This window comes from Pan troglodytes, chromosome 3, assembly GCF_028858775.2.
Source record: "Pan troglodytes isolate AG18354 chromosome 3, NHGRI_mPanTro3-v2.0_pri, whole genome shotgun sequence".
NCBI lineage: Eukaryota > Metazoa > Chordata > Mammalia > Primates > Hominidae > Pan > Pan troglodytes.
The window spans coordinates 46,571,716-46,596,481 of NC_072401.2; the positions used below are offsets into that span (position 1 = coordinate 46,571,716).

At 40.4% G+C, this 24,766-nt stretch overlaps 1 protein-coding gene across 20 annotated transcripts in view; it reads right to left on the reverse strand.

Moving 5' to 3' along the window:
• Positions 1-24,766, reverse strand: part of GPAT3 (glycerol-3-phosphate acyltransferase 3) — a 118,709-nt gene that overhangs the window by 37,397 nt on the left and 56,546 nt on the right. For 16 of the 20 annotated variants that reach the window (XM_054682878.1, XM_063808807.1, XM_063808806.1 and 13 more), the window contains one exon: positions 23,685-23,751. The exons of the other annotated variants lie outside the window; for them this stretch is intronic. In XM_054682878.1, the coding sequence (XP_054538853.1) occupies positions 23,685-23,751 (67 nt within the window). The remainder of the gene's footprint in view (positions 1-23,684; positions 23,752-24,766) is intronic. 20 annotated transcript variants of the gene reach the window in all.

The window sequence follows — 24,766 nt, forward strand, 5'->3', positions numbered from 1 at the left end:
CTAGTAACATGGCCTGGGTTGGCACATTTAAAGATACAAGTTACAATCAATTTTTTTTTTAATGTGAAACAGGGTAAAGTTTACTTTAAGCACCTGCACACCCCACTACTTAATCCAATTAAGAAAAATAAAATAAGGGCAGGAGAGAAAGCCCACATATAATACAAAACAAAAATGTGCAAAGAAAAAAACAGAAAATCATAAAAATCATAAGAAAGAATTCTACACAAAGTCTTCTGCAAATAACTTGAATAAAAATCTGGGTAAACAGATAATTTTCTATTTAAAAAAAAAGTTGCTCAAAGCTTTACTGACACCAAGAGATGAACATGCTAAAGAGAACCATTTGCACAGATGAAATAATGTTGCAGGCAGCAAAAAAATACCTACATATGCACCCCTAACCAACCAATAAGCACCAGACCCAGGCTTTTGTTGTTGTTGTTGTTTTCAAATAGAGACAGGATTTTGCCATGTTGCCCAGGCTGGTCTTGAACTCCCGAGCTCAATGATCCACCCGCCTCAGCCTCCCAAAGTGCTAGGATTACAGGCAGAAGCCACCACTCCTGGCCCAGACCTTTTTTTAAGGAATTCTACCAAACATTTAAACTGACAAGGGAAGGAGAAATAAAGGAAGATAGGTAAGTAATACACTAATCACAAGTATAAGAATCAACTGTAAAAATCCTAACTTCAATTTTGGCAGACAACTTCCAGCATCATATTATGACCAGGTAATGTTTATTCCATAAATGCAAAGACAATTCTAATATTTTTAAAGTTATTAATAAAATTCACTACAATGGGTCTAAGAGGGGTAATCTATCTTCACCATCAGACATGCCTTAAAAGCATGAAAATTCAACATTCACTCTTAAAGTAACAAAACAAGAATCAGCAACTATTTAACATGAGATGGAAAAATAGATCAAAGTTGACATGACCTTTATTGGGAAGACCCTAAAGGCACTGAAGACCATCCACATAGGAATGCCAACTTGCCAACTAGCACCACTACTGTTTAGCACTGCAGGGAGTATCAGCCAGCACAACCAGACAAGAGAAAAAAAATGAAGTACAAACTGGGAAAGAAATAAAATGCAAACCAAAGTTGAATAAGAAAGGGCAAGCCTATCAATATCTGAAGATAAAATAATTATATATCTGAACAAAAGGAAATTCCTGAAAAACCATATACAGTATGAGAATTCTTAATTTTATATTCTTCTACCTTACTAAAGTAGAAAGTTTTCCTATACATGAACAACAATTATTTAGAAAATATAATGGAAGAACACACCTTATTTATAATAGCAACTAAAATATAAAACTAAGAGGAAATGTGCAATACCTATCTGAGGAAAATTTTAGAACATCTCTTAAGGATACAAAAGAAAACCTAACAAATGGGGGGAAAAAAAAGAAAAGCTAAACAAATGGGGGAAAAAAAAGAAAATCTAAACAAATGGAAAGATATAATGTCCTCAGAAAGTAAGACCCAACATAGATAATGTCAAACCTTCCTCAATAAATTTACAAACTTAATACAACTCCAGTAAAAATGGGTTGTTGTATTTCCTTGTATCATAGAAAGCTGAATCTCAAGATCATATGGAAAAATAAGTAAACAAGAATAAATAGGAGGCCGGGCGTAGTGGCTCACACCTGTAATCCCAGCACTTTGGGAGGCTGAGGCGGGTGGATCACTTAAGGTCACGACTTCCAGATCAGCCTGGCCAACCTGGTGAAACCCTGTCTCTATTAAAAATAATAATAATAATAATAATAATAAATTAATTTTTTAAAAAAAGAATAAATAGGAAAAGCAATAAGAACAACTATTTCTACCAGACACTAAAACAACAATTGGCCAGGTTTGGTGGCTCACGCCTATAATCCCAGTACTTTGGGAGGCCGAGGCAGGTGGGTCACCTGAGGTCAGGAGTTCCAGACCAGCCTGGTCAACATGGTGAAATCCCGTCTCTACAAAAATACAAAAATGTGGGAAAGAGAGTTTCTGGGATGCCAGATGAGTTGGTCTCCCATGTGTGAGACAGCCATGGGGAGCCATGGGTGGCCTCTGAGGAGAAAAGTCTCCTTATTGCCTTCATGTCTTTATGCCCTGAGAGCATAACAGCTCGGCGGCATTCCACAGGTTGCTCGGGGAAATAACACTCCCTTGAAGCAGTGGAGTATAATCAAACATCTTGGTTTCTCCTGAAACCCACTCCCACCCATGTCAGTTAAAGATCTTAGGTAGTTTAGACACACGCCTTTGCTCGAGGAAATTCACAGAGTTCTCCTTCACTGATGAATCCTTTTCTTCATCCCTTCCTACCCCTCCCATTTGCCCTAAGAACAAAGAGCTTGTAAACCAATAAACTGGGTGGAGGCCCAGAGCTCGGGGCATGAGCAAGCCTCCAATGCTCCGGTCCCCTGGACCCGCCTTTTAAACTCTTATTTTGTCTCTTTCTAATTCCTTTGTCTCCGCTGGACTCGGGGTACCCACCGGGTGGTGTGGGGCTGGTTTCCCCAACACAAAAATTAGCCTGGCATGATGGCAGGTGCCTGTAATCCCAGCTACTAGGGAGGCTGAGGCAGAATTGCTTGAGCCCTAGAGGCGGAGGTTGTGGTGAGCCGAGAGCGCACCACTGCACTCCACCCTGGGTGACAGAGCGAGATTCTGTCTCAAAAAAAAAAAAAAAAATCAATAATTAAGATAATATGATAACAGTGCATGAGAAGACAAGTACACAAATGAAATAAAATAGCTCAGAAACAGATCCAAATGTATAAACTGGAGGCTGGGCATGGTGGCTCACACCTGTAATCCCAGCAACTTGGGAGGCTGAGATGGGAGGATCACTTAAGGTCAGGAGTTCGAGACCAGCCCGGTCAACATGGTGAAACCCCATCTCTACTAAAAATACAAAAATTAGCCAGGCATAGTGGTGGGCACCTGTAATCCCAGCTACTTGGGAGGCTGAGGCAGGAGAATCACTTGAACCCAGGAGGCGGAGGTTGCAGTGAGTTGAGATTGCGCCACTGTGCTCCAGCCTGGGCAACACAGCAAGACTCCATCTCAAAAAAATAAAAATAAATAAATAAATAAATAAATACGTATAATGGAATTCTGGAAATTATTGAAGATGCGTCTCAAATCAGTTGGTTAAAGATCTTTTTCACAGAGTGTTGCAACAACTAGATAGACATCCGGAAAGACACACAAGAATAAATGAATCAAAGATTTTAACATAAAAAATAAAACCATAAAAGTAATCAAAGAAAACTTTGGAGAATTCCCTTAAAACTTGGCAGAGGAAAAAAAAAATGTTTCTACTAAATCCAGAAGTTAGAAAAAGAAAATATTGATAAATTAGACTATATATAAATGAAAAATGTCTGCACAGTAAGAAGTATGATAAGCAGAGGTAAAAATACAAATTGCAAACTGAAACAAATATTTGTCTCTCACCACAGACAAAAGCTAATCCTTTTTTTTTCTTTTTTTGTGACAGAGTCTTGCTCTGTTGCCCAGGCTAGAGTTCGGTGGTGTGATCGCAGCTCACTGTAGCCACAACCACCTGAGCTCCTGTGATCCACCCACCTCAGCCTGCCAAGTAGCCAGGACCACAGGTATGCACCACCATGCCTGGCTAATTTTTTGAGTTTTTGTAGAGAGAAGGTCTTGCTATGTTGTCCAGGCTGGTCTTGAACTCCTGGGGTCTAGCTATCCTCCCACCTCAGCCTCCCAAACTGCTAGGATTATGGGCATGAACTACTACACCCACCATTAATCATTTTAATACATGAGAAGGTCCTAGAAAACAAACAGAATAGCCTGACAGAATAATGGTCAAAAAACATGAGTAGATAGTTCCCAGAAAAATTAATGCAACTGACCCTGAAACATGAAAACATGTTCAAATGTTTTATCAGAGAAATACTAATTAGAACCAAACTATATTTCCACTTCTTGTCTATGGGATTGGCACAAATCCAAAAGTTAGACATATATTTACAACATTGGTGAAGCTGTGGGGAGACAGGCACTTGCACACACTCCTAGTGGGAACTCATAGCCCCACTAGCCTCCATAATAGAGGCCATTATGGAGGGCAGTTTGACACTATCAATCCAAATCACACATGTTCTCTGACAGAGCAATCCTATTGCTAAGAATTCATGTTACAGATATATTTACTTCAGCATCATTTTTGAAGCAGCAAAGGTTGGGAACTACAGGTAAATTGAACTATTTGCATTCATATAATGAAACTTCTCACAACTCTAAAAAAAAGAAGAAACTTTCTAAGTAATAATAGAGAAAGGTTTATGGGATATATTATAAGTGAAGAACACAAGGCTCAGAATACTGTTTATAGGATATCATGTTTGGTGTTAGCAAGTCAAGAAAATAATAAACACTTGGCCGGGCACAGTGGCTCACGCCTGTTAATCCTAACACTTTGGGAGGCCAAGGCGGGTGGGTCACCTGAAGTCAGGAGTTCGAGACCAGCCTGGCCAACATGGCAAAACCCATCTCTACGAAAAACACAAAAATTAGCTGAGTGTGGTGGTGCATGCCTGTAATCCCAACTATTCAGGAGCCTAAGGCAGGAGAATCGCTTGGACCTGGGAGGAGGAGGCTGCAGTGATCTGAGATCACACCATTGCATTCCAGCCTGGGAGACAGAGTGACACTCCATCTCAAAAAAAAAAGAAGAAAGAAAAAATAAAATAATAAAGACTTGCATTAGAATAACATATTTGTAATGTAATAGCATAAAGAAACAATGGAGAGATACATAAGAAACTAACTTGGGATAGAGGTAGTCAGTAACAGGAGTGGAAGCTACATTTATTAAAGCGTATGTTTTCAAATTGCTATAATTTTTGACCCATGTGACTTTATTACTTATGCAAAAAATTAAAACGTTTTTAAAACGATGAGTAAAACCCAAATTTAAAGTGTTTACACAATAACTTGCACACACATATCCTTTGTGTGTTTGTCCACTAGCACTAACCCTCCCAGAAAAACATCAGTCTGATGGTTCAGCATGTCCTCAGAATTGTAAAGATAAAACAAAGTAAACTAGATTATGGTGCTTTCCACATAACTAATGTTACCCTTTCATTCCAAATCTTACATAAAATACTTAATTTCTGTGCTAGCTTTAGAAGTCCCTAATAATCTCCCACCTCATGTGTATAAATTCACAGAAAAGCACAGTTTACAGATAACACATTCAATGTTTTTGTTTCTGAAGAGGAGTTGGTAGACAACTTCTATTATTCTTGGGAGAAAAATATAGCCCACAAGAGTAGCAGTGGACAGAAGAATGAGGAGAGAGAGAATATATATATATATATATATATATATATATATATATATATATATATAGTTAGAAGTCTCTATCTATTATCTATCTATCTATCTATCTATCTATCTATCTATCTATCTGTATCTCTTTCTTTCTATCTCTCTCTGTTTCCATTTTCTCTGCTCTTATTCTCTTACCTGGTTGATCTTTGTCTTGTTCATTCATCTCTTCCTGCCCTTTTTCTATGAATTTTTCTCCAGCCCTTGTAAATGTCTTTCACTTTCTGTGAGTTCATTAAATCTACTATTTCAACTTTCACCCTCTGCAAATAATTCCCAACTATGCATCTATAGTCCTGACTTCTTCCCCAGGCTCACATTATTATATGGCTGCTAGGAAACTCCACCAATCCCACTGCTCTGGTTCAAGCCCCCATTATCTTCCAGAATGGCCTCCTGTCTACTACGCCTCCTTTCTCCACTTCTCCCACACACATCCTGTCTAATCCCACTCATAAAACTGCCAGATTCATCTTTTCAAAACTTTGAGATCTCCTCCTCTAAGGAATGAATTTCCTAGCCTGGCATTCACTTAAAGCCTTTTAGGATTTGATGTAAACCTGCATATTCAGTCTCAAGTCCATCCATGCCCAACTCATCTTCATGCATTCTAGCTGCAGCCAAACTATATTTTATTTATATATATATATATATATATATATATATATATATAATAACTAGAAATCAGTTATTGGGTGCCTAATATCTCCTAGGCTCTCCTAACCTCCTGCCTTTGCTTACAATTTCTTCTACCAGATGCCCCTTTTCCTGAAATCATTCTGAGTTTTCACATCAGTAGAACTGTTTCCTTGTTTCTTATTTTCCTTAAGCTCATGACTCCATTCATCACATAAGGCGTTGTCTTAAATGATCACAAGCAAAGATCAAAAAATGACCAATTACATCAAACTTATGAAATATCATTTCCAAATTTCTAAAATTAAATCAGGCTTGTACTAAAGAACATGATAGATGCTTGTCCTATGGAGATAAGGATGGAATGGCAAGGCAATTCTCTCTCTCTTTTTTTTTTTTTTTTTTTTTTACCCAAAAAGGGGGGAAAAAGGATATTAGTTTTGTTATCTTCCTCAATTACAAAATGCCTGTTTTTTACTCTCTGTCACACAAACCCTGATAAACATGCTTCTTTATCGATTAGCACAGTTGGGCTTATACTTTTTGTACAGGATGCCAGTGGAACATCAGATGCTGAACACCAGCACATGCTGTAATTTTGCAATCCCTGCCCACATCACACACTTGATATCATTTGTGGGAGGTCATGTGGGTTGGCCTACACACTGGCAAGTAAACTCATTGATTTGGACAATGAGTCACTGAAAATGAGGATGTTATTTTATTTTAGCAGATTTGTGCCAACGTCATTGCAGAGGCAAGAAGAAGAAGGGATATGAATGATACACGGACAGATACCAACTTAATAAATAAAAAGCTTGCCAATCTTGAAAAAAAAGGAACATGGACTTACACCTTGCAAAGATTTTAAGTATTTTACATATTCTACCAAGCATGTTGTATAGCCAAAGCCTGTAATCTCTTTCTGGCATTAATCTGCTTTTTTAAAAAATTCTGTTTTGTTTTTGTTTTATTAAAATGATGGCCTCTGGAATTCATTATCAGTTTCTCTCTACTTAAACCAAGAGAGTACTGCTGGTTGCAAAAGGATGTTAGAAATCATCCCCCATTGTGCTGTTTTCTCTAATAATTTGAAGAAGGGTGTTATTTGCTATGTGTATACACTGTCTCCAAAATACATTAACTCCTTGTAAAGGCCTGACGCCAGTTGTATTAGTCTGTTCTCACATTGTTATAAAGAAATACCTGAGATTGGGTAATTTATAAGAAAAGAGGTTTAATTGTCTCACGGGTCTGCAGGTTGTACAGGAAGCATGGCAGCATCTGCTTCTGGGGAGGCCTGGGGAAACTTAGAATCATGGCAGAAGGCAAAAGTGGGGACAGGCACACCACGTGGCCAGAGCAGGAGCAAGAGAGAGAGAGGGAGGGGAGGTACCACACGCTTAAATAACTACATCTTACGAGAACTCATTCACTGTCATGAGGACAGTACCATGGGGATGGTGCTGAACCATTCATAAGAACCTACCCCTGTGATCTAACCACCTCCCTGCAGGCCCCACCTCCAACACTGGGGATTATATTTCAACATGCGATTTGAGCAGGAGGACACATCCAAACTGTATCACCAGTATTCCTCCAAGTTGCTGTCCTCTGCATAGAGTGCTTTTTCCCAGATACTTAAAGGTAAAGGGGCCAAAGTATCCCACCCACAAAATCTGTCCTCAGTATCCCCTGCATCCTCATGCTTCAGAGTCACTCCTATTTCTCAGGTGAAATGAGCAGGTACATATGACTGTGATGTCACTTAAATACAAAAAAAAATACAAAAAAAATTCAAACAAAAATAAATAAGAAATGAGCAGGTACGGCCGCCTGGGCACCACACCAGAGAAGCTCGGAGGCAAGGTCCACCCACCCCAGGGAGAAATGCTGAGGATCAAACTGGTGAAGAGCAGGCCACATTGCACTTTCCTCTTGCTCTTGTTCACCAGCTGTTCCTCAGAAATTACAGGAGATGTAAAGGCCTACTGGTTTGCTCCCTGAGGGACCTTCTGGAAACTTCATGGGCCTCTAGGCAATCGAAGCTCTTCTTTCACCAGCCCAATCTTTGGAGGAAACAGAGCTTTGAGGAAGAGAAGCAGGAAAACCAGGCACCTGGTCTAGAAAAGTCAGTGAAGGGGGTCCACAGTGGAGCTTCCACCATACTATTCTGAGGCTGCTTCACAAAGACCAAAGCTCCTGCCTAAAGGTTTTGCCTGCTCCCCAGGCATCCAGACATCACTGGCTTTTTCCTACTCCAACCCAAGAAAAGGATTCTGTCTAATCACAAGTCCAATTGGCTGTCTCTCTTCTCTGACCAAAATCCTGTTCTCGCCAAACAGAAGCACTGCTATCTACTTTCATCTCCCCAGCCTTCTGTGTACAAAGCATGCCTTGCCACCTGCCCCCCTCATCTTTTTGTTCATGTGAGAATGCATGGGTCCCAGGAGCTTCAGTGAGAGGACAGAGAAAAATGGGAAATTCCATTACCAAAACATTTTAGAGAAAGAAGAAAAGGCAAAGGAGAATGGAAGGATTGTTGTTACTTGCTGGCAGATTAAAAGAACTGATGAAGAACTTTCCTGCTTTCTCCAGATGCACTGGCTCACGCTTGCGATCCCACACTTTGGGGGGCCGAGGCAAGCAGATTGCCTGAGCTCAGGAGTTCAAGACCAGCCAGGGCAACACAGTGAAACCCCATCTCTACTAAAATACAAAAAATTAGCCAGGCGTGGCAGCATGCGCCTGTAATCCCAGCTACTCGGGAGGCTGAGGCAGGAGAATCGCTTGAACCTGGGAAGCAGGGGTTGCAGTGAGCAGAGACTGGGTCACTGCACTCTAGCCTGGGTGACAGAGCAAGACTCCAACTCCAAAAAACAAAAAAAAAATCTTTCCTGCTTTCTCTGCCTATATACTAAGTAATCCACATGAGATAGTCCCATGATTATAAACACTGCCTAAAGAAGGATTTAAAAATAAACAGACATTTAAAATTTTTATAGAGAACTTTTTACAATCAAGATGACCAGGCACTGTTAAGAAAATGAAAAGAGCTTTGTTATATAACTTATACCTCTCCCAAAATTCTAAACTATTTATCCTACTTGGAAAAGATCTCATATAATCTACCTGCTAGTCTGGTCCAGTTTTCTAATCATTTTTTGCTAACAAGAAGTGTTTTCTTATATACAATATAATTCTTTTATTTCCATTTAAGCCAATCTTTTTGTTCCATCTCTTAAGAATTTGAGAAAATGTGGGTTTGCTTCCTCTTTCCAACTTAGTTAACCAACTTAATATGAGTCATCCCTTGGTTTTTCTCTAAATTCAGTAATCAGCCTTCACAGATCTCACTTAACAGATTCACAGATCTCTTAACCATTTTTCAGGCTTCAGAATTTCCTCTTTGCCACCCTTAATATGAACAGTTAACCTGGGTTTATCTATGCTTTTACATCAAATCCAAACTGCTTTGTTTTTAGGGCCTCCAGAACCCAATCTTGCTTTCCCACAACCTTATTTCTATGTTTTGTCCCTTCTATAAACTAAATACACTCCCATTGCTAATTAAGCTATTCCCTCATCCCTCCAGTTTAGACAGTCTTCTCACTTTATTTAATCCCAATCCATCTCCACATGGCCGCTTCAACACCAGTATATCCACCAAAAAACATTTGCCAATGTCCCCCATCCAGAATGATCTCCTTTCATATTGCAGGCAGAAACCAGGGTGAGTGGTTCAGTCATGGCTGTGTGGTTGAATGTGCTGGTTCTGTTAGCACTGCAGCATCTTTTTAGGTTCTGTTTTGCCTTGTTTTTCACTGGTTGTCTAAACCTCTGCCTCTGTCATTCTGTGGCACACCTTTATCACGTAACCCAGCCCAGTCTTTTTAATCCCATTTTAGAGCATCAGCTATGGGTAAACAATCTTGAAAGCAGTCCCGCTCTCTGATGGCTCATTCATCAAAACTGTCAAGATGACTTTTTTTTTTTTTTTGAGACAGAGGCTTGCTGTGTCGCCTAGGCTGGAGTGCAGTGGTATGATCTTGGCTCACTGCAACCTCCGCCTCCCCAATTCAAGTGATTCTCCTACCTCAGTCTCCCTAGTAGCTGAGATTACAGGCATGCACCACCATGCCCGGCTAATTTTGTGTATTTTTAGTAGAGATGGGATTTCACCATGATGGCCAGGCTGGTCTTGAACTCCTGACCTCAGGTGATTCACCTGCCTCGGCCTCCCAAAGTGCTGGGATCACAGGCATGAGCCACCACACCCAGTCAAGATGACTTTAAATTCTATTCCGGTTTCCTACATTGTTTAAAACTCTGAGTCTCCAATCAACTTCATTGCCCTTTACATTATGTCAAATTCATCAATACTACCTCAAACAATAAAATCAAATGCATGCCAAAACCCAGCTACTCAACATGTTCCCCAACTCTCAGTTAGTGACCCTCTCTGGTACACAGCGTGAGAACCCCTGTCTATCCTCCAGATCAGAGGTAGTGCAAAGGCCAACTCCAAAACAATGAGACATGAGTAGCTGTCTGCTGGATTGCATGAAAGAGTTCTGAGGACATATCATGGTTTAGGGCATCTTGTCCAACCCATGGCCTGTGGGCTGCATATAAATGTGTGTTGGGCCACATTCAACAGTAAAACATTATGAAATTTTTTTGCAGTTTTTTTTTAAGCTCATCAGCTATTGTTAGTGTTAGTGTATTTTATGTGTGGCCCAAGACAATGCTTCTTCCAATGTGGCCTAGGGAAGCCAAAAGACTGGATACCCCTAAGTTAGAGTCAAACTTCATCAACTAGTGATGTCTTCCAGGATGATGGCAAGGGAACAGGCAGAATGGATTTGCTGACCCTGTTATTGGGATTAGAATAGAATCAAAAGCTTTACTAAAATAAAGGTAACTTCAATACTCCCATTTCTACATGGTTTGCACATTTGTAATAGAATAATTTGTACCCCTCCCCTTTTTTATAACTGAGTAATTTTCTGCTAGCATCTCTCAGTTATCAAAACCAAGTTAAATGTACTGCCATAGACTAAATGTTTGCATCTGCCAAGACTAGTGTGTTGAAACCTAATCCCCAATGTCAGAGTATTTGGAGGTGGGACCTCTGGGAGGTAATTAGACCATGAGGGTGGAGCCCTCATGAATGGGACTATTGCCCTTATAAGAAAGGTCCTAAAAAGATCCCTCACTCCTCCCATCATGTGAGGTTACAGCAAAAGGACAGCCCTGTACAAACCAGGAAGCTGGGCCTTGATCTTGGGCTTTCCAGCCTCCGGAACTGTGAAAAATCAGTGTTTGTTGTTTATAAGCCACCCACTCTATGGTATTTTGTTATAGCAGCCTGAGTGGACTAAGACAAATACTAGGCTAGAAGCAATAGATTTACTTTTTTTTTTTTTTTGAGAACCGTAGATGAGAAAATCTAGTTCTTTTTTCATCATTGCATATTCCAGTAGTTCTCCAAAAACTTACAAAATAATCAATGCTGATTATAAAATAGGAAAATTTTAACCCCAAATATAAATATTAGCCACATAATTAACTGTGAGTTTTGATGCATAAATGGGGATGGGGTGGAGCTGAGGACACTAATCAATTGTCAGTTAGCACTGACAGTTAGCGTTGAGAATAACAGGCAGAGTTATATATATAACTGTCAGAGAATAACTGACAGTTAGCGTTGAGAATAACAGGCAGAGTTCCCTTTTTTGTTTGTTTCTTTTTCTTTTTTTTCTTGAGACTGAGTCTCACTGTGTCACCCAGGCTGGAGTGCAGTGGTGCAATCTCAACTCACTGCAACCTCCATCTCCTGGATTGAAGTGATTCTCATACCTAAGCCTCCCAAGTAGCTGGGATTACAGCTGTGCACCACCATATCCGGCTATTTTTTTGTATTTTAGTCAAGACAGGGTTCCACCATGTTGGCCAGAATGGTCTTAACAGAGTTTCATTTTAACGACTAACATTTTAACAACCCACTCTTGACCTACATCTTGGCTGGCAGCCCACATTAACTCTGTTGATTTGGATACAGCTAACTTGATTAAACAAGAAATCCCACAGCACAGAAGCATTCATAAAACTCCACTGTCAAATGAACCATTAATTCACTTAAAATGTCAGCCTTGTGGTTTGGTATTTATGTATGGTATCTTTGATTGTAATGCTAAATATTCTTAATAGATTTGTTTCTTCAAAAATTTCATTGATAAGGACAAACTGTTAGGAGCTTCCTGGTAAGTGACTATATAATAAGAAAAAAACAAACTGACTTTTCTTCTACTATACTCTCACCAAAACACAGAACACTCCTGTGACCCCAGATGTGTGGGTTTTTCTCCCACACCAAACAATTCTTCGACACCAGCTAGATGTCCCATAATTCAATTAAATTTTGACACTATCTACCTGGAGTTAGAGTCAAATTCCACAAATGAAGGGCTCAGTTCTACAAGACCACCTCCACTTCAGGTGCCAATTGCAAGTCCAAGCCTTTGGTACTTCTGATCTACCAGCTATAAATTGAGCGTTCCCATAGTCCCTTCCTCAGGTTCAGTCATTTGCTAGAATGGCTCACAGAACTCAGGGAAACACTTTACTTACTAGTGCTGATGTATTACAAAGGATATTTTAAAGCACACAAATGAACAGCCAGATGAATACTGCACTGACGACAAGGTTCAGAAGGGTCCCTAGCACAGAAGCTTCTGTTCCCATGAAGCTGGGGTGCACCTCCCACCAGGCACCTGGATGTGTTCAACAACCTGAAAGTTCTCTAAGCCCTGTATTTTTTAGTTTTTATGGAAGCTTCATGACATCAGCATGATCGATTTAATCATTGCCCTTTGGGGAGCAATATGGAGGGGAGCTGAAAGTTCCAACCCTGTAATCACATGTTTGGCTCCCCTGGCAATCAGCCACCATCCTGAGGCTATCTATCCAGGAGCTCCCAGCCACCAGTCATCTCATCAGCATACACAAAGACACTATCACTTATCACTGCAGAGATGCCAAAGGTTTTAGGACCTATGTGACAGGAACGGGAGAGGGAGCAGAAGTTCAATACATATTTCTTATTATGTCACAGTGACAAAGCCAACTCTCAGAAGAGGAGGCCAGGCGCAGTGGCTCACACCTGTAATCCCAGCACTTTGGGAGGCCAAGGCAGGTGGATCACCTGAGGTCAGGAGTTTGAGAACAACCTGGCCAACATGGCAAAACCCAGTCTCTACTAAAAATACAAAAATTAGCCAGGCATGGTGGCGTACACCTATAGTCCTGGCTACTCAGGAGGCTGAGGCTGGAGAATCACTTGAACCCGGGAGGCAAAGGTTGCAGTGATCCGAGATCACACCACTGAACTCCAGCCTAGGTGACACAGCAAGACTCCATCTCAAAAAAAAAAAAAAAAAAGAGGGAGCTTCCATTCCATTCCATGTGTAGAAGAGGAGTCACCTTAAACATCAAGAGGAGAATCAGAAAGTATGGACCAGAGGAGCTAGTAAGGAAGGCATAGTAAGACAGTAGTAGAAAGTGGTAACAGGGGCTTTTGAGTAGAACAGACAAACTGGGATTCTTTTCAAGCTGCCTTTGACCAGCCATGCAATGTAGAGCAAGTAAAATCATGATTAACAAGACCCCCTCATATATAATAAATAATATGGAACAGTGGGGCCAATGTTTAAAAAATGGTGGTGATTATGATTATTATTATTGACAGGTTCTTGCCTAAAAGATAGAAACAAAATAAAGAAGCTTTGGAGTTTTGATTGGGATTTTTCTCTGGGGGATAAAGAGACCAGGAGATATGCAGAGGGTGGGGAGCCTGGTTTGGGGAATACTTCTAAAATGACAAGCTGTATTTTCAATGTGGTAGATACTGGCTAAGAGGTCTGCTTCTATCAACAGTAAAGAGAACTTCCCTAAATAAATAAGGCAGCCAGCCTTTAATCTGAGCACTCTGGGAGGCCAAGGCAAGAGGATCACTTGAGCCCAAGAGTTCGAGACCAGGCTGGACAACATAATGAGACCCCGCCTCTACAAAAAGGAAAAAAATAGCCAGGCTTGGTAGTGCATACCTGTAGTCTCCCAGCTATTTAGGAGGATGAGGTGGGAGGACAGCTTGAGCCTGGGAAGTCAAGGCTACAGTGAGCAGTGATCCTTACCACTGCACTCTAGCCTAGGCAACAGAGGGAGACCCTGTCTCCCTAAATAAATAAATAAAAGGCTATGTATTCTTGAGTTGACTATAAGGGACTATTGTCTGATCCTATTATCTTCTCCCTCTCAAATAATTTATTTTATTTTATTTTATTTTATTTTATTTTATTTATTTATTTTTTTTTTGAGACAGGCTCTCACTCTGTCGTCCAGGCTGGAGTGCAGTGGTGCGATCTCAGCTCTCTGCACCCTTGACCTCCCGGGCTCAAGAGATCTTCCCACCTCAGACTCCTGAGTCACCATGTCTGACTATTTTTTGTAGTTTTTGTAGAGACAGGGTTTCACCATGTTGCCCAGGCTGGTCTTGAACCCCTGGGCTCAAGCAATCCACCTGCCTCAGCCTCCCAAAGTGCTGGGATTACAGGCATGAGCCACCATGCCCGGCCTCAAATAATCTTTGAATCTCAGTCCTCACTCAACTTTTTCAATCCTCCACAACTCTGAGATGCAGGTACCCTCTTCCAAGCTGCTGAGGGGTTTTGGACTAATGCAGCTAAATCACCAACCAGACCTTCAGCAGTTAGTGCTAGAGACAGAAAATTTTAAAACTGCTTAGTTACATTTTTTTTAACTAGTTTCACTGAAAATAGAGGTAAGGCATAGGAATACTATCCACGTTGTTACTACTATTCGAAAAGAAAAACAATCTAAAAAATAATTCAAGACATTTTATGAATGTCCTAGCTACTTTCCTTAGATGGGAGCCTTCCTTTCTGTGATTCAAGGCTTAATTCCCTCTCTTCACACCCATCACTTCGCAATGCAGTTACGTAGGACCATAGCTCTGATCTGACCTTTTACCTTCTCATTTCCTGCCAGAACCACTTCATCCTGCTCATTCATCAGTGGTCAAAGTTAAATGCTAAGTCATTTACTTTCAGAGGTTTAGAGCACTGCCTTAGTCACTTCAGGCTGCTATAACAGAGTGCCATAGCCTGGGTAGCTTACAAAAAACAGAAATTCATTTTCCCACAGGTCTGGAGGCTAGAAGTCCAAGATCAGGGGGCCAGTGGGGTCAGGTTCTGGTGAGGGCTCTCTTTCCGATTTCCAGATGGCTATCTTCTCACTGTGTCCTCACATGATGGAAGGGGCTAGACAACTCCCTGGGGCCCGTATTTATAAGGGCACTAATCCCACTCATTATGGTTCTACCTTCATGACTTAATTACCTCCCAAAGGCCCCACCTCCTAATACCATCACTTTGGGTGTTAGGATCAACATATCAACATATCAATTTGGGAAGGGGGGGACATAGACATTCAGTCCATAAAGCACAGTTATATGCCAGTCTCTAATCCACTTTAAGTAAAGCTCCCTCCAAAATAGACCAGTATATTCTCATTAGATTATGAGGCAAAGTTTGAAGGAAGATTTCTTTGTCTGCTTCCTACCTTTCCTTAAGGAACCTGCCTCCTCTTCCACCATCTGCTAATCCTGCTGCTCATCTAAGCACCCCCACCTATGCCTTACTTTGTCATTCTATTCTTCCCAAATCAACCACCAAAAACTGTAGCATCAAATTCTGCTCCTTCAAGGGCCTATTTGTTAGAAAACTAAAATCACGCTAACGATAGTGGGGACCAATACACTAATGCATTCTTCTCTAGGAGCAGTGATTCACAAATGAGCAGGGGTGGGGTGAGGGAAGGAGAGAGAAGTGCCCCCAGGGGACAACTGGCAATGTCTGCACACATTGTTGGTTGTCACGAATGGGAGTGTGCTACTACTGTCTGTCATCTACTGGGTAGAGGCCAGAGATGCTGCTAAACATCTCACATTGTACAGGACTGTTGCCCACGACAAAGAATTACCCAATCCAAAGTATCAGTAGTGCTGAGGTTGAGAAAGCCAGCTCTAAGAGGTAATGTATTTTTATTAAAAACTCCTTTGTTCCATAGGTTTGAGTTTCAATTCCAGGCACTGGTCAGGCTGAATGGAGCTGTGTTTTGGAGCAGATAACCATCAAATCACATCCCAAGAAGGTACCTATCTTCCATTCATATATAACTAGTTCTAATTGTCAGAATAAACATTAGCTGAATGACTACTGATGTTTTATTGGGTTGGGGTTTTCTCTTTTTTATGTTTACAATATAAATTTAACCCCCCAAAGATGAGTTTAACAAGAAAAAAAATACTCATTGTCATATTTGCTTCAGATAGATAGATAGATAGATAGATAGATAGATAGATTTTTTTTTTTTTTTTTTTTCCGAGATGGAGTCTCACTCTGTCTCCCAGGCTGGAGTGCAGTGGCGCAATCTCGGCTCACTACAACCTCCGCCTCCCAGGTTCAAGCGATTCTCCTGCCTCAGCCTCCTGAGTAGCTGGGACTATAGGTGCGCACCACCACGCCCAGTTAATTTTCGTATTTTTAGTAGAGACCGGGTTTCACCATGTTGGCCAGGATGGTCTCGATTTCTTGACCTCGTGATCCGCCCGCCTCAGCCTCCCAAAGTGCTGGGATTACAGGCATGAGCCACTGCGCGCAGCCCAGGTATATTTTAAAGAAAAAAAATTATAAATACAGTTAAAGCCCCTCCTCACCACCTCTTGCTCTCCCTCCTGAAGATAACCTGTCCCAGCCAGGCGCAATATACTGCCCTATAGTATATATAATTTCCATGCATATATTATATATTCACATAAATGTATAGTATCTATTTGTGATTCTAAATTTTAAATAAATGTTATTATACTATATATTTTCTTTTCTCTCAATATGGTTTGAAATTCATCTCCTTTTTCTTTCCATGTAAGTCCAGTTAATTCAGTTTAACTGCTGTACAGTATAAATAAATCAGCTTACATATTAACTTTCCTCCTGATGGATTGTCTCCACATTTTCACTGGCTGTAAACACGTGTAACAAGTCACCTAATACATATATGCTGAGGCTCTGGGTACATTTGATATTTTAGGAGATATAGAATTGTTGGGTTGTTGTGTAATTTTCTGGTCTTTAACTTTCCTAAGTATTGCCAAATTGCTCTCCAAAGTGATTGAACTAAATTTTTATAATATTGTACGTAAAAGAAATACAGATGACTAACCTAACAATCAAACTTTTGCCTTCTACAGAGCTATGTTAAGATGTAAAGATTAAAATGCACAGTACTCTAGTGAGTTTTATCAGAATCAGTTGCTATTAAGTAATTTTTGTTCCAAGAAATAAAATTGCACCCCTGCCCCCACAAAAAACTTCCATATTTCCAACTTAAAGCACTGCAAAAAATTAAAAAATAAATGTTTTTGTGAACCATGACTGAAATTCATTTCAAACAAATCAATTATAAAGACATTTTGAGACTGTTAGGGAAATCTAAATATGGACAATATATTAGATGATATTAAGAAATTATTGTTTGCTAAAGGGATAATAGCATTGTGGTTATTTGAAAAAGTCCTTTATGCATTAAAAGACATGAGATTTTGTATCTAAATTTTAAAACTTTACCAAAAAAATGAGAGCGTTGATAAATGAATCAAGCATGGCAAAATCTCGACAAATGTTGAATCTCGTGATATGGGGCTCATTTACTATTTTCTCTACTTTTGTGTATGTCTGAAAATTGTCATCATCATCATCATCATCATCATCATCAGACACAATATTCACAAATAGGGATGGACTAATGCAAGCAGGGGGACATTTGGCCATGCTAAAGAAAAACTCAGCTGGGTGTGGGGGCTCATGGCTGTAATCCCAGCACTTTGGGAGACGGATGCAGATGGATTGCTTGAGCCCAGGAGTTCAAGACCAGCCTGGGCAACATGGTGAAACCTATCTGTATATTTTTTCAATTCTTTAAAATATATTTGAAAAAAAAGAAAAAGAAAAACACAGCTGGGCATGGTGGCTCACACCTGCAATCCTAGCACCTAGGGGGCCAAGGCAGGAGAATCACTTAAGACCATCCTGAGGAGTTCAAGACCATCCTGGGCAACATAGTGAGACCTCATCTCTATTTAAAAATTAAAAAATGGGCTAGGCGTGGTGGCTCACACCTGTAATCCCAACACTTTGGGAGGCTGAGGCAGGTGGATCATTTGAGGTCAGGAGTTTGAGACCAGCCTGGCCAACATGGTGAAACCCCATCTCTACTAAAAATACAAAAATTAGCCAGGTTTGGTGGTGCATGCCTGTAATCCCAGATACTTAGGAGACTGAGGTGGGAGAATCTCTTGAACCCAGGAGGCAGAGGTTTCAGTGAGCCGAAATCACACCACTGCACTCCAGCCTGGGCAACAGAGCCAGACTCCATCTCAATAATAATAATAATAATAATAATAATAATAATAATAAATATATACAAAAATTAGCCAGGCATGGTGTCGCACCCTGTAATTCCAGCTACTCAGGAGGCTGAGGCAGGAGAATTGCTGGAACCCGGGAGGCAGAGGTTGCAGTGAGCCAAGATTGCCCCACTGCACTCTAGCCTGGGTGATAGAGTGAGACCCTGTCTTAAAAAAATAATAATAATATAATGTACTAATAATATATATTTCACATACTAATACATAATATTTCATATATATATACACACACACACACGCAAAATAAAAAAGAAAGCCCCGACCTATAATCCTTCCAACCCCATAACTGAATTATGTTGCTCTCTACAAGTAGCTAGACAAGTTCCTGTATTTTAGCAATAAGGTAACCCCATTACATGCATTACACTTCATATTCTTGAGGGCAACACATACTGGTTTGTATTCACAGAGTTTACACCATAAAATCAAGTTAGCTAATTTAAACTATCAAAAATGGCCTGTCCAAAACAAAATAAGTATATAAAAATATTCCTCAATTTTCTTTTTTTTTTTTTTTTCAGATGGGTCTCACTATTTTGCCCTGGCTACACTCAAACTCCAGATCCTCCCCCTTCAGCCTCTCAAGTATCTGGGAGTACAGGCATGCACGACCCCACCTGACTTGATATTTCTCAAACTTCTGTCACAAAATATGATCCCATATTTTCTGTGAATGTATAAGATTTTATTAATGTTCATATAATCAATGTATACAGGATTTCAAGTAGTTAGTCAATTGCCTCACAGAAAAAAATTCCCAAAGTAAAATTAGAGGGCCATGTTAGGCAACCTGAATTCTCTCCAAATAGGTATAGCAACTGAAATTTCACCTTAGTACCTTCTCCTTTTTGAGTGTTTAGGTGGGCAAAGGGGCAGAGACTTGGGGGCATGAGATACAAGGCAGAGAGAAATTTAGCACAGGAGCTAAATCAACAGCAGGCCATGTGACCACAGTCTCCGTGTGTGGTGCCGCTGGAGCAGGGCATGGGGTAAGACTTGCAGTGGTTGCATGCACTTTGTGGCCAACAATGCTGAGTCACGCCAGCATCAGCCTCTAAGGGAACAATGCCAAAATGACAAGCCACCGCCTTTATGTATTTGTGGTGTTTATGACTCACTCCCAGGTAAATGGAGGCCTTTATTCATGCTTGGTGACTTTTCATGGTAATCATTTAAAATGTCCTAGTGTCATAATGCAATTAGAGTACAATTCATCTTGAGTCACTAAAATTACATAATTACTAATATTAATCACAATTACTACCAAAGCTATGAGCCGATTCAAACTCCAACCTAACAGCATCATAATCCCTGGAAATCAGATGCCCAAAGAGTAAGGCTGGTGCCTCTTAAAAGTCAAACGATCCTTTGTATATTTAAAACAGGCTAAAATAAAAGTTGCTAAGATCTCAGTCAGACCAAGTCCCAGGGTCCAAGGAGATGCATTTGTCCTATGGCTGGAGCAACCAAAGCACAGCTGATAAAAAGAAGCAAACGAGCCATTATTCCTGTATTTTCTTGTGCTAGCCTTCTATGCTGTGGCTCCAGCACTTCTGCTTTCAGGGGACAAAACTAGGGTAGAAGGGTAACTATAATCTCCACTGAAGTTTAATGCTCAGAATAACAGAGTTACTTGAAGTGGGGAAAAAGATTTACCTTTTTCTTTGTGTTAACAATGAGGAAAAGTCCTTAAGCTTAGAAGAGTTAAGATATGGCCCGGCACTATGGCTCATGGCTGTAATCCCAGCACTTTGGGAGGCTGAGGCAGGAGGATTGCTTGAGGCCAGGAATTTGGCACCATACAGCCAGACCCCATCTCAAAAAAAAAAAAAAAAAAAGGGAAGAAGAAGAGGAAGGTGAAAGTGCAATAACAGAGCTTCTTAACGAGATTTACCCATAATCATATCTGAAGTTCAACAAATTAAATAGCTTTTAAATAAAAGACACAGCAGAATATGGCTAAAGACAGAAGATAATTATTTAACCACAAAGATAATAATTTGCCTAGGCTCAGCTTTCAGTTGGCTTATTCAATAAAAGCACAGAAGAAATACAATGCGAGAGGGATTTAACTGGGAAGGGAGACTTGAAATGCATTTCAAAAAAAAAAATGTGTTTCACTAAATGAAAGAGCAGCAGAGGCCAGGCGCAGTAGCTCATGCCTGTAATCCCAGCACTTTGGGAGGCTAAGGCGGGCAGATCACAAGGTCAGAAGATCGAGACCATCCTGGCTAACACGGTAAAACCCCGTCTCTACTAAAAATACAAAAAATTAGCTGGGCGTGGTGGCGGGCACCTGTAGTCCCAGCTACTCGGGAGGCTGAGGCAGGAGAATGGCGGGAATCTGGGAGGCGGAGCTTGCAATGAGCCGAGATCCTGCCACTGCACTCCAGCCTGGGTGACAGAGCAAGACTCCATCTCAAAAAAAAAAAAAAAAAAAAAGAGCAGTAGAAGGAAGTTTTTCAGTGCAGAAAATAAGCATAACTCTCCCTCTCAGCTCCTCAAAATCTATTTTCAGGACTATATCATTCAGACACACCTCAAAATTGTACCCACACTCCTGGGGTCCTTGGCCTGCCTGTGACCCTTGCCTAAACTTTGGTACAGAGACATGGTGCTCTCAAGGCCAAAAACTGCACCAGCCAAGCACACAAGTACTCAATGTTTCATCATCACCCTCTATCAGTCTGTCTAGGATTGTGACACTACTTCTCAGATGACTCCAAATACTAGTATGTATCAACAGGGCACACACCCCTTACTTAATACCCCTGGTACTAAGTACCCCTGGATGCCCAAGCACGAAATCAGGAGGGGAGCAAAGTTGCATACCATGCACAGCTGTGGGATTAGCAGAGACGAAAGCAGTACATATCAGAGCCGAAATTAGATCTCACACTGTCCTTTGCTTATGCACCTATTTCAGTATTTATCACAGTGGTCTGTCCAATGCCTATCTCCCCACAGGGACTATGTCTTAATCAACTTTGGATCCTTTGTCAGCCCTACATGTTGCAGTTGTTCAATAACTGTGAGAGTCAATTTCCAATTTCACAGGCTACAAGGAAGGGTAGACACTCTGAATGAAATATGACAAATTTTGCGGGTATCAGCATTACTCTAAAATACTATGATTTCTATTTTCTCCTCCTGTTCACTTCCATTCTTTCCTGGAGACACCATAGAAAAGACAAAAGATCAAAAACAGAAAAAGCAGATATTTGACAAAGATTATAATAAAAATAGTAATCCAACAAGTATAAATATTCAAAAAGTTCTCATTTCTGTATAGGCAAAAAAAAAAAAAACACTAAACCCACGCTACTAGACCCTCTCATCTACTGATTTTTTAATCCCATCACCTGCCAAATTGAAATACTTTGTGTCCTTTAAAACTCATGGCTGGGCCGGGTGCAATGGCTGATGCCTGTAATCCCAGCACTTTGGGAGGCCAAGGTGGGAGGATCGCTTGAGGTCAGTAGTTTGAGACCAGCCTGGCCAACATGGTGAAACCCTGTCTCTACTAAAAATACAAAAATTAGCCAGGCATGGTGGCGCACGCCTGTAGTCCCAGCTACTCAGGAGGCTGAGACAGGAAAATCACTTGAACCTGGGAGGCAGAGGTTACAGTGAGCCGACATCTCGCCACCGCACTCCAGCCTGGGGGACAGAGGGAGACTTTGTCTCAAAAGCAGAAAATTTAATTAATTTAATTTAATTTAAATAAGAAAATTAAATTAAATTAAAATTCATGGCCCAAAACATGTACCACAATCACCCCAATCTATTAAGGCCCACTGATTTTCTCTCAAGATCAACAGCTCAGAGTCTCACCAAGCACAACAGAAAACCAGCAACAAAGTTTGTTCTTTCCTTAAATCATAAGGACATACATTTTTTAATGAACCCAGAATAATTTTTTTTAAATGATAGAGCTGCTATATTTCAGAGAAGGTATCTGGCAGTTAAAAAAAAGGATAAAATATAGCCAGAAATATCCAGACTTGGTAAAAATGTGATTGGTGATAATATTTGGGTGTTTAAGTATACACCATGAAGCTCTACTAGTTGCTTCAATCATTTGAAAATCATAATCCGATTATACAAAAATACTCCAATGTTTTCAGTCAAATATTTTGTTATTTCCAAAACTCACTACAGAATACAATTTCTACAATTCCTTTTAGAAAAGCTTCCAGAAGATAAATTCCTTCCAGTAAAGTATTTGATAGTTTGACTTTTTTTTCTTTAAATGAGGTTTCACTGTATTGCCCAGGCCAGAGTGCAGTGGCATGATCACAGCTCACTACAGCCTCAACTTCCAGGGTTCAAGTGATCCTCCCACCTCAGGACCCCACTCTGAGTAGCTGGGACTACAGGTGCGCACCACCACACTCAGCTAATTTTTGTATTTTTTGTAGAGACAGGGTTTCGCCATGTTGCCCAGGCTGGTCTTGAACTCCTGAGCCCAAGCAACCTGCCGGCCTCAGCCTCCCACAGTGCTGGGATTATAGGCGTGAGCCACTGCACCTGGTCAAGCATGTTTCTTTATTGCAGGACTTTTCTGAGCCTTTATTAGTAGGCACTAATACTCTCCAAAGGCAAGTATAGTATGTGATGATTCCTAAACTTATTTCACAAGAAAATTATTTTTTATTTCATGTATTACCAATTAGCCTTCAGCAGAAAAGAGTGCTTTGAGGAACATACTTTGAGAATCACAAGTTGGTTAACGAAACCTCAATAATAGGTTTTAACTCCCAGGAACTCCCATTAGCCTGTTTCTTTCTTTTTTTTTTTTTCTTTTGGCCATTGACTACATCTTTAAAACCACAGACAGCCATCTTCAAATACATGCCCTTAGAAAGGAAAACAATACCTATAAGAACACATAGATGAGCTAACACATACTACCACCTTTACAATAAAAAGTCCATGAAAACTCTGGCAGCTGCAATTTTACACTGACAGAATTATGAAAGATCCAAACCCTATAGAACACACTGCTCTCTGCATATTTCAAGTTCAAATTGGGTAGGTTTACATCCACCCAATTTAAATATGGTAACAATCATAATGAAAAGGAAAACTCACCAATAGAAGCAGAGTTTTTAAGAATCGACTCCTTTGGGGTTCCTTTTTCAATTCGTATTGTGGCCCACTGTTCAAAAACAAGAAATATTAATTTAAACTGTCCCACAGACACAACATAAAACACTTCAACCATGATTATACGGACGTGAAATTACACATCAAGCTCTGGCAGTGTCTGAACTAAAGAGCTAACCCCAGGGAATCTCTGATATAGCAATATTCCAAGTCCCAAGTATACTTTTATATCACTTACTGATAATACCCTAATAAAATGTGGAAAGGACAATATTTACCCTTTCTCAACTGCCTCACATGCATTGGTGTCCTGATAAATTACTCCTTGAAAAGGCTGTGAAGCATGGGGGGCACGAGTACAGGTCACGGCATCAAGAATGTCTGGGTTTGAAATTACTTATTCCCCATAGGCCTCCGTTTCCTCATTGTAAAATAAGGATAATAGATCCTATCCCATAGGGTTGCTGTCACATTAAACAAGATGACACATGTAAGGGCCTAAACGTAGGGCGTAAACTGTAACAATTATTTTCACAACAAATTAGACATTCAGGGGTAGGACACGCTCAAAGATGCATCAGAAATAAGCTTGCAGAAAGAGGCAGCACAGACTTGGAAAGCTGGAAAGGACTCGATGAAATCATTAACTAAGGCACGATCGGCTCATGCCTGTAATCCCAGCACTTTGGGAGGCCGAGGAGGGTGGATCACTTGAGGTCAGGAGTTCAAGACTAGCCTGGCCAACATGGCGAAACCCCATCTCTACTAAAAATACAAAAATTAGCCAGGCACGGTGACGCATGCCTGTAATCCTAGCTACTCTGGAGGCTGAAACAGAATTGCTTGAACCAGGGAGGAAGTAGGTGCAGTGAGCAGAGATCGGGCACCTGCACTCCAGCCTAGGCAACAGAGTGAGACTCTCTCAAAAAAACAAAAAAACAAAAAAAAAAGAATGAAAAAGAAATCATGAACTACGGAAAATGATCTGTCCACATGGTTACTTATGAAGATGCATAGGAAAATGTTACAATTATGAAGATCTACAGATTTGAGGGAATTTAAGAACT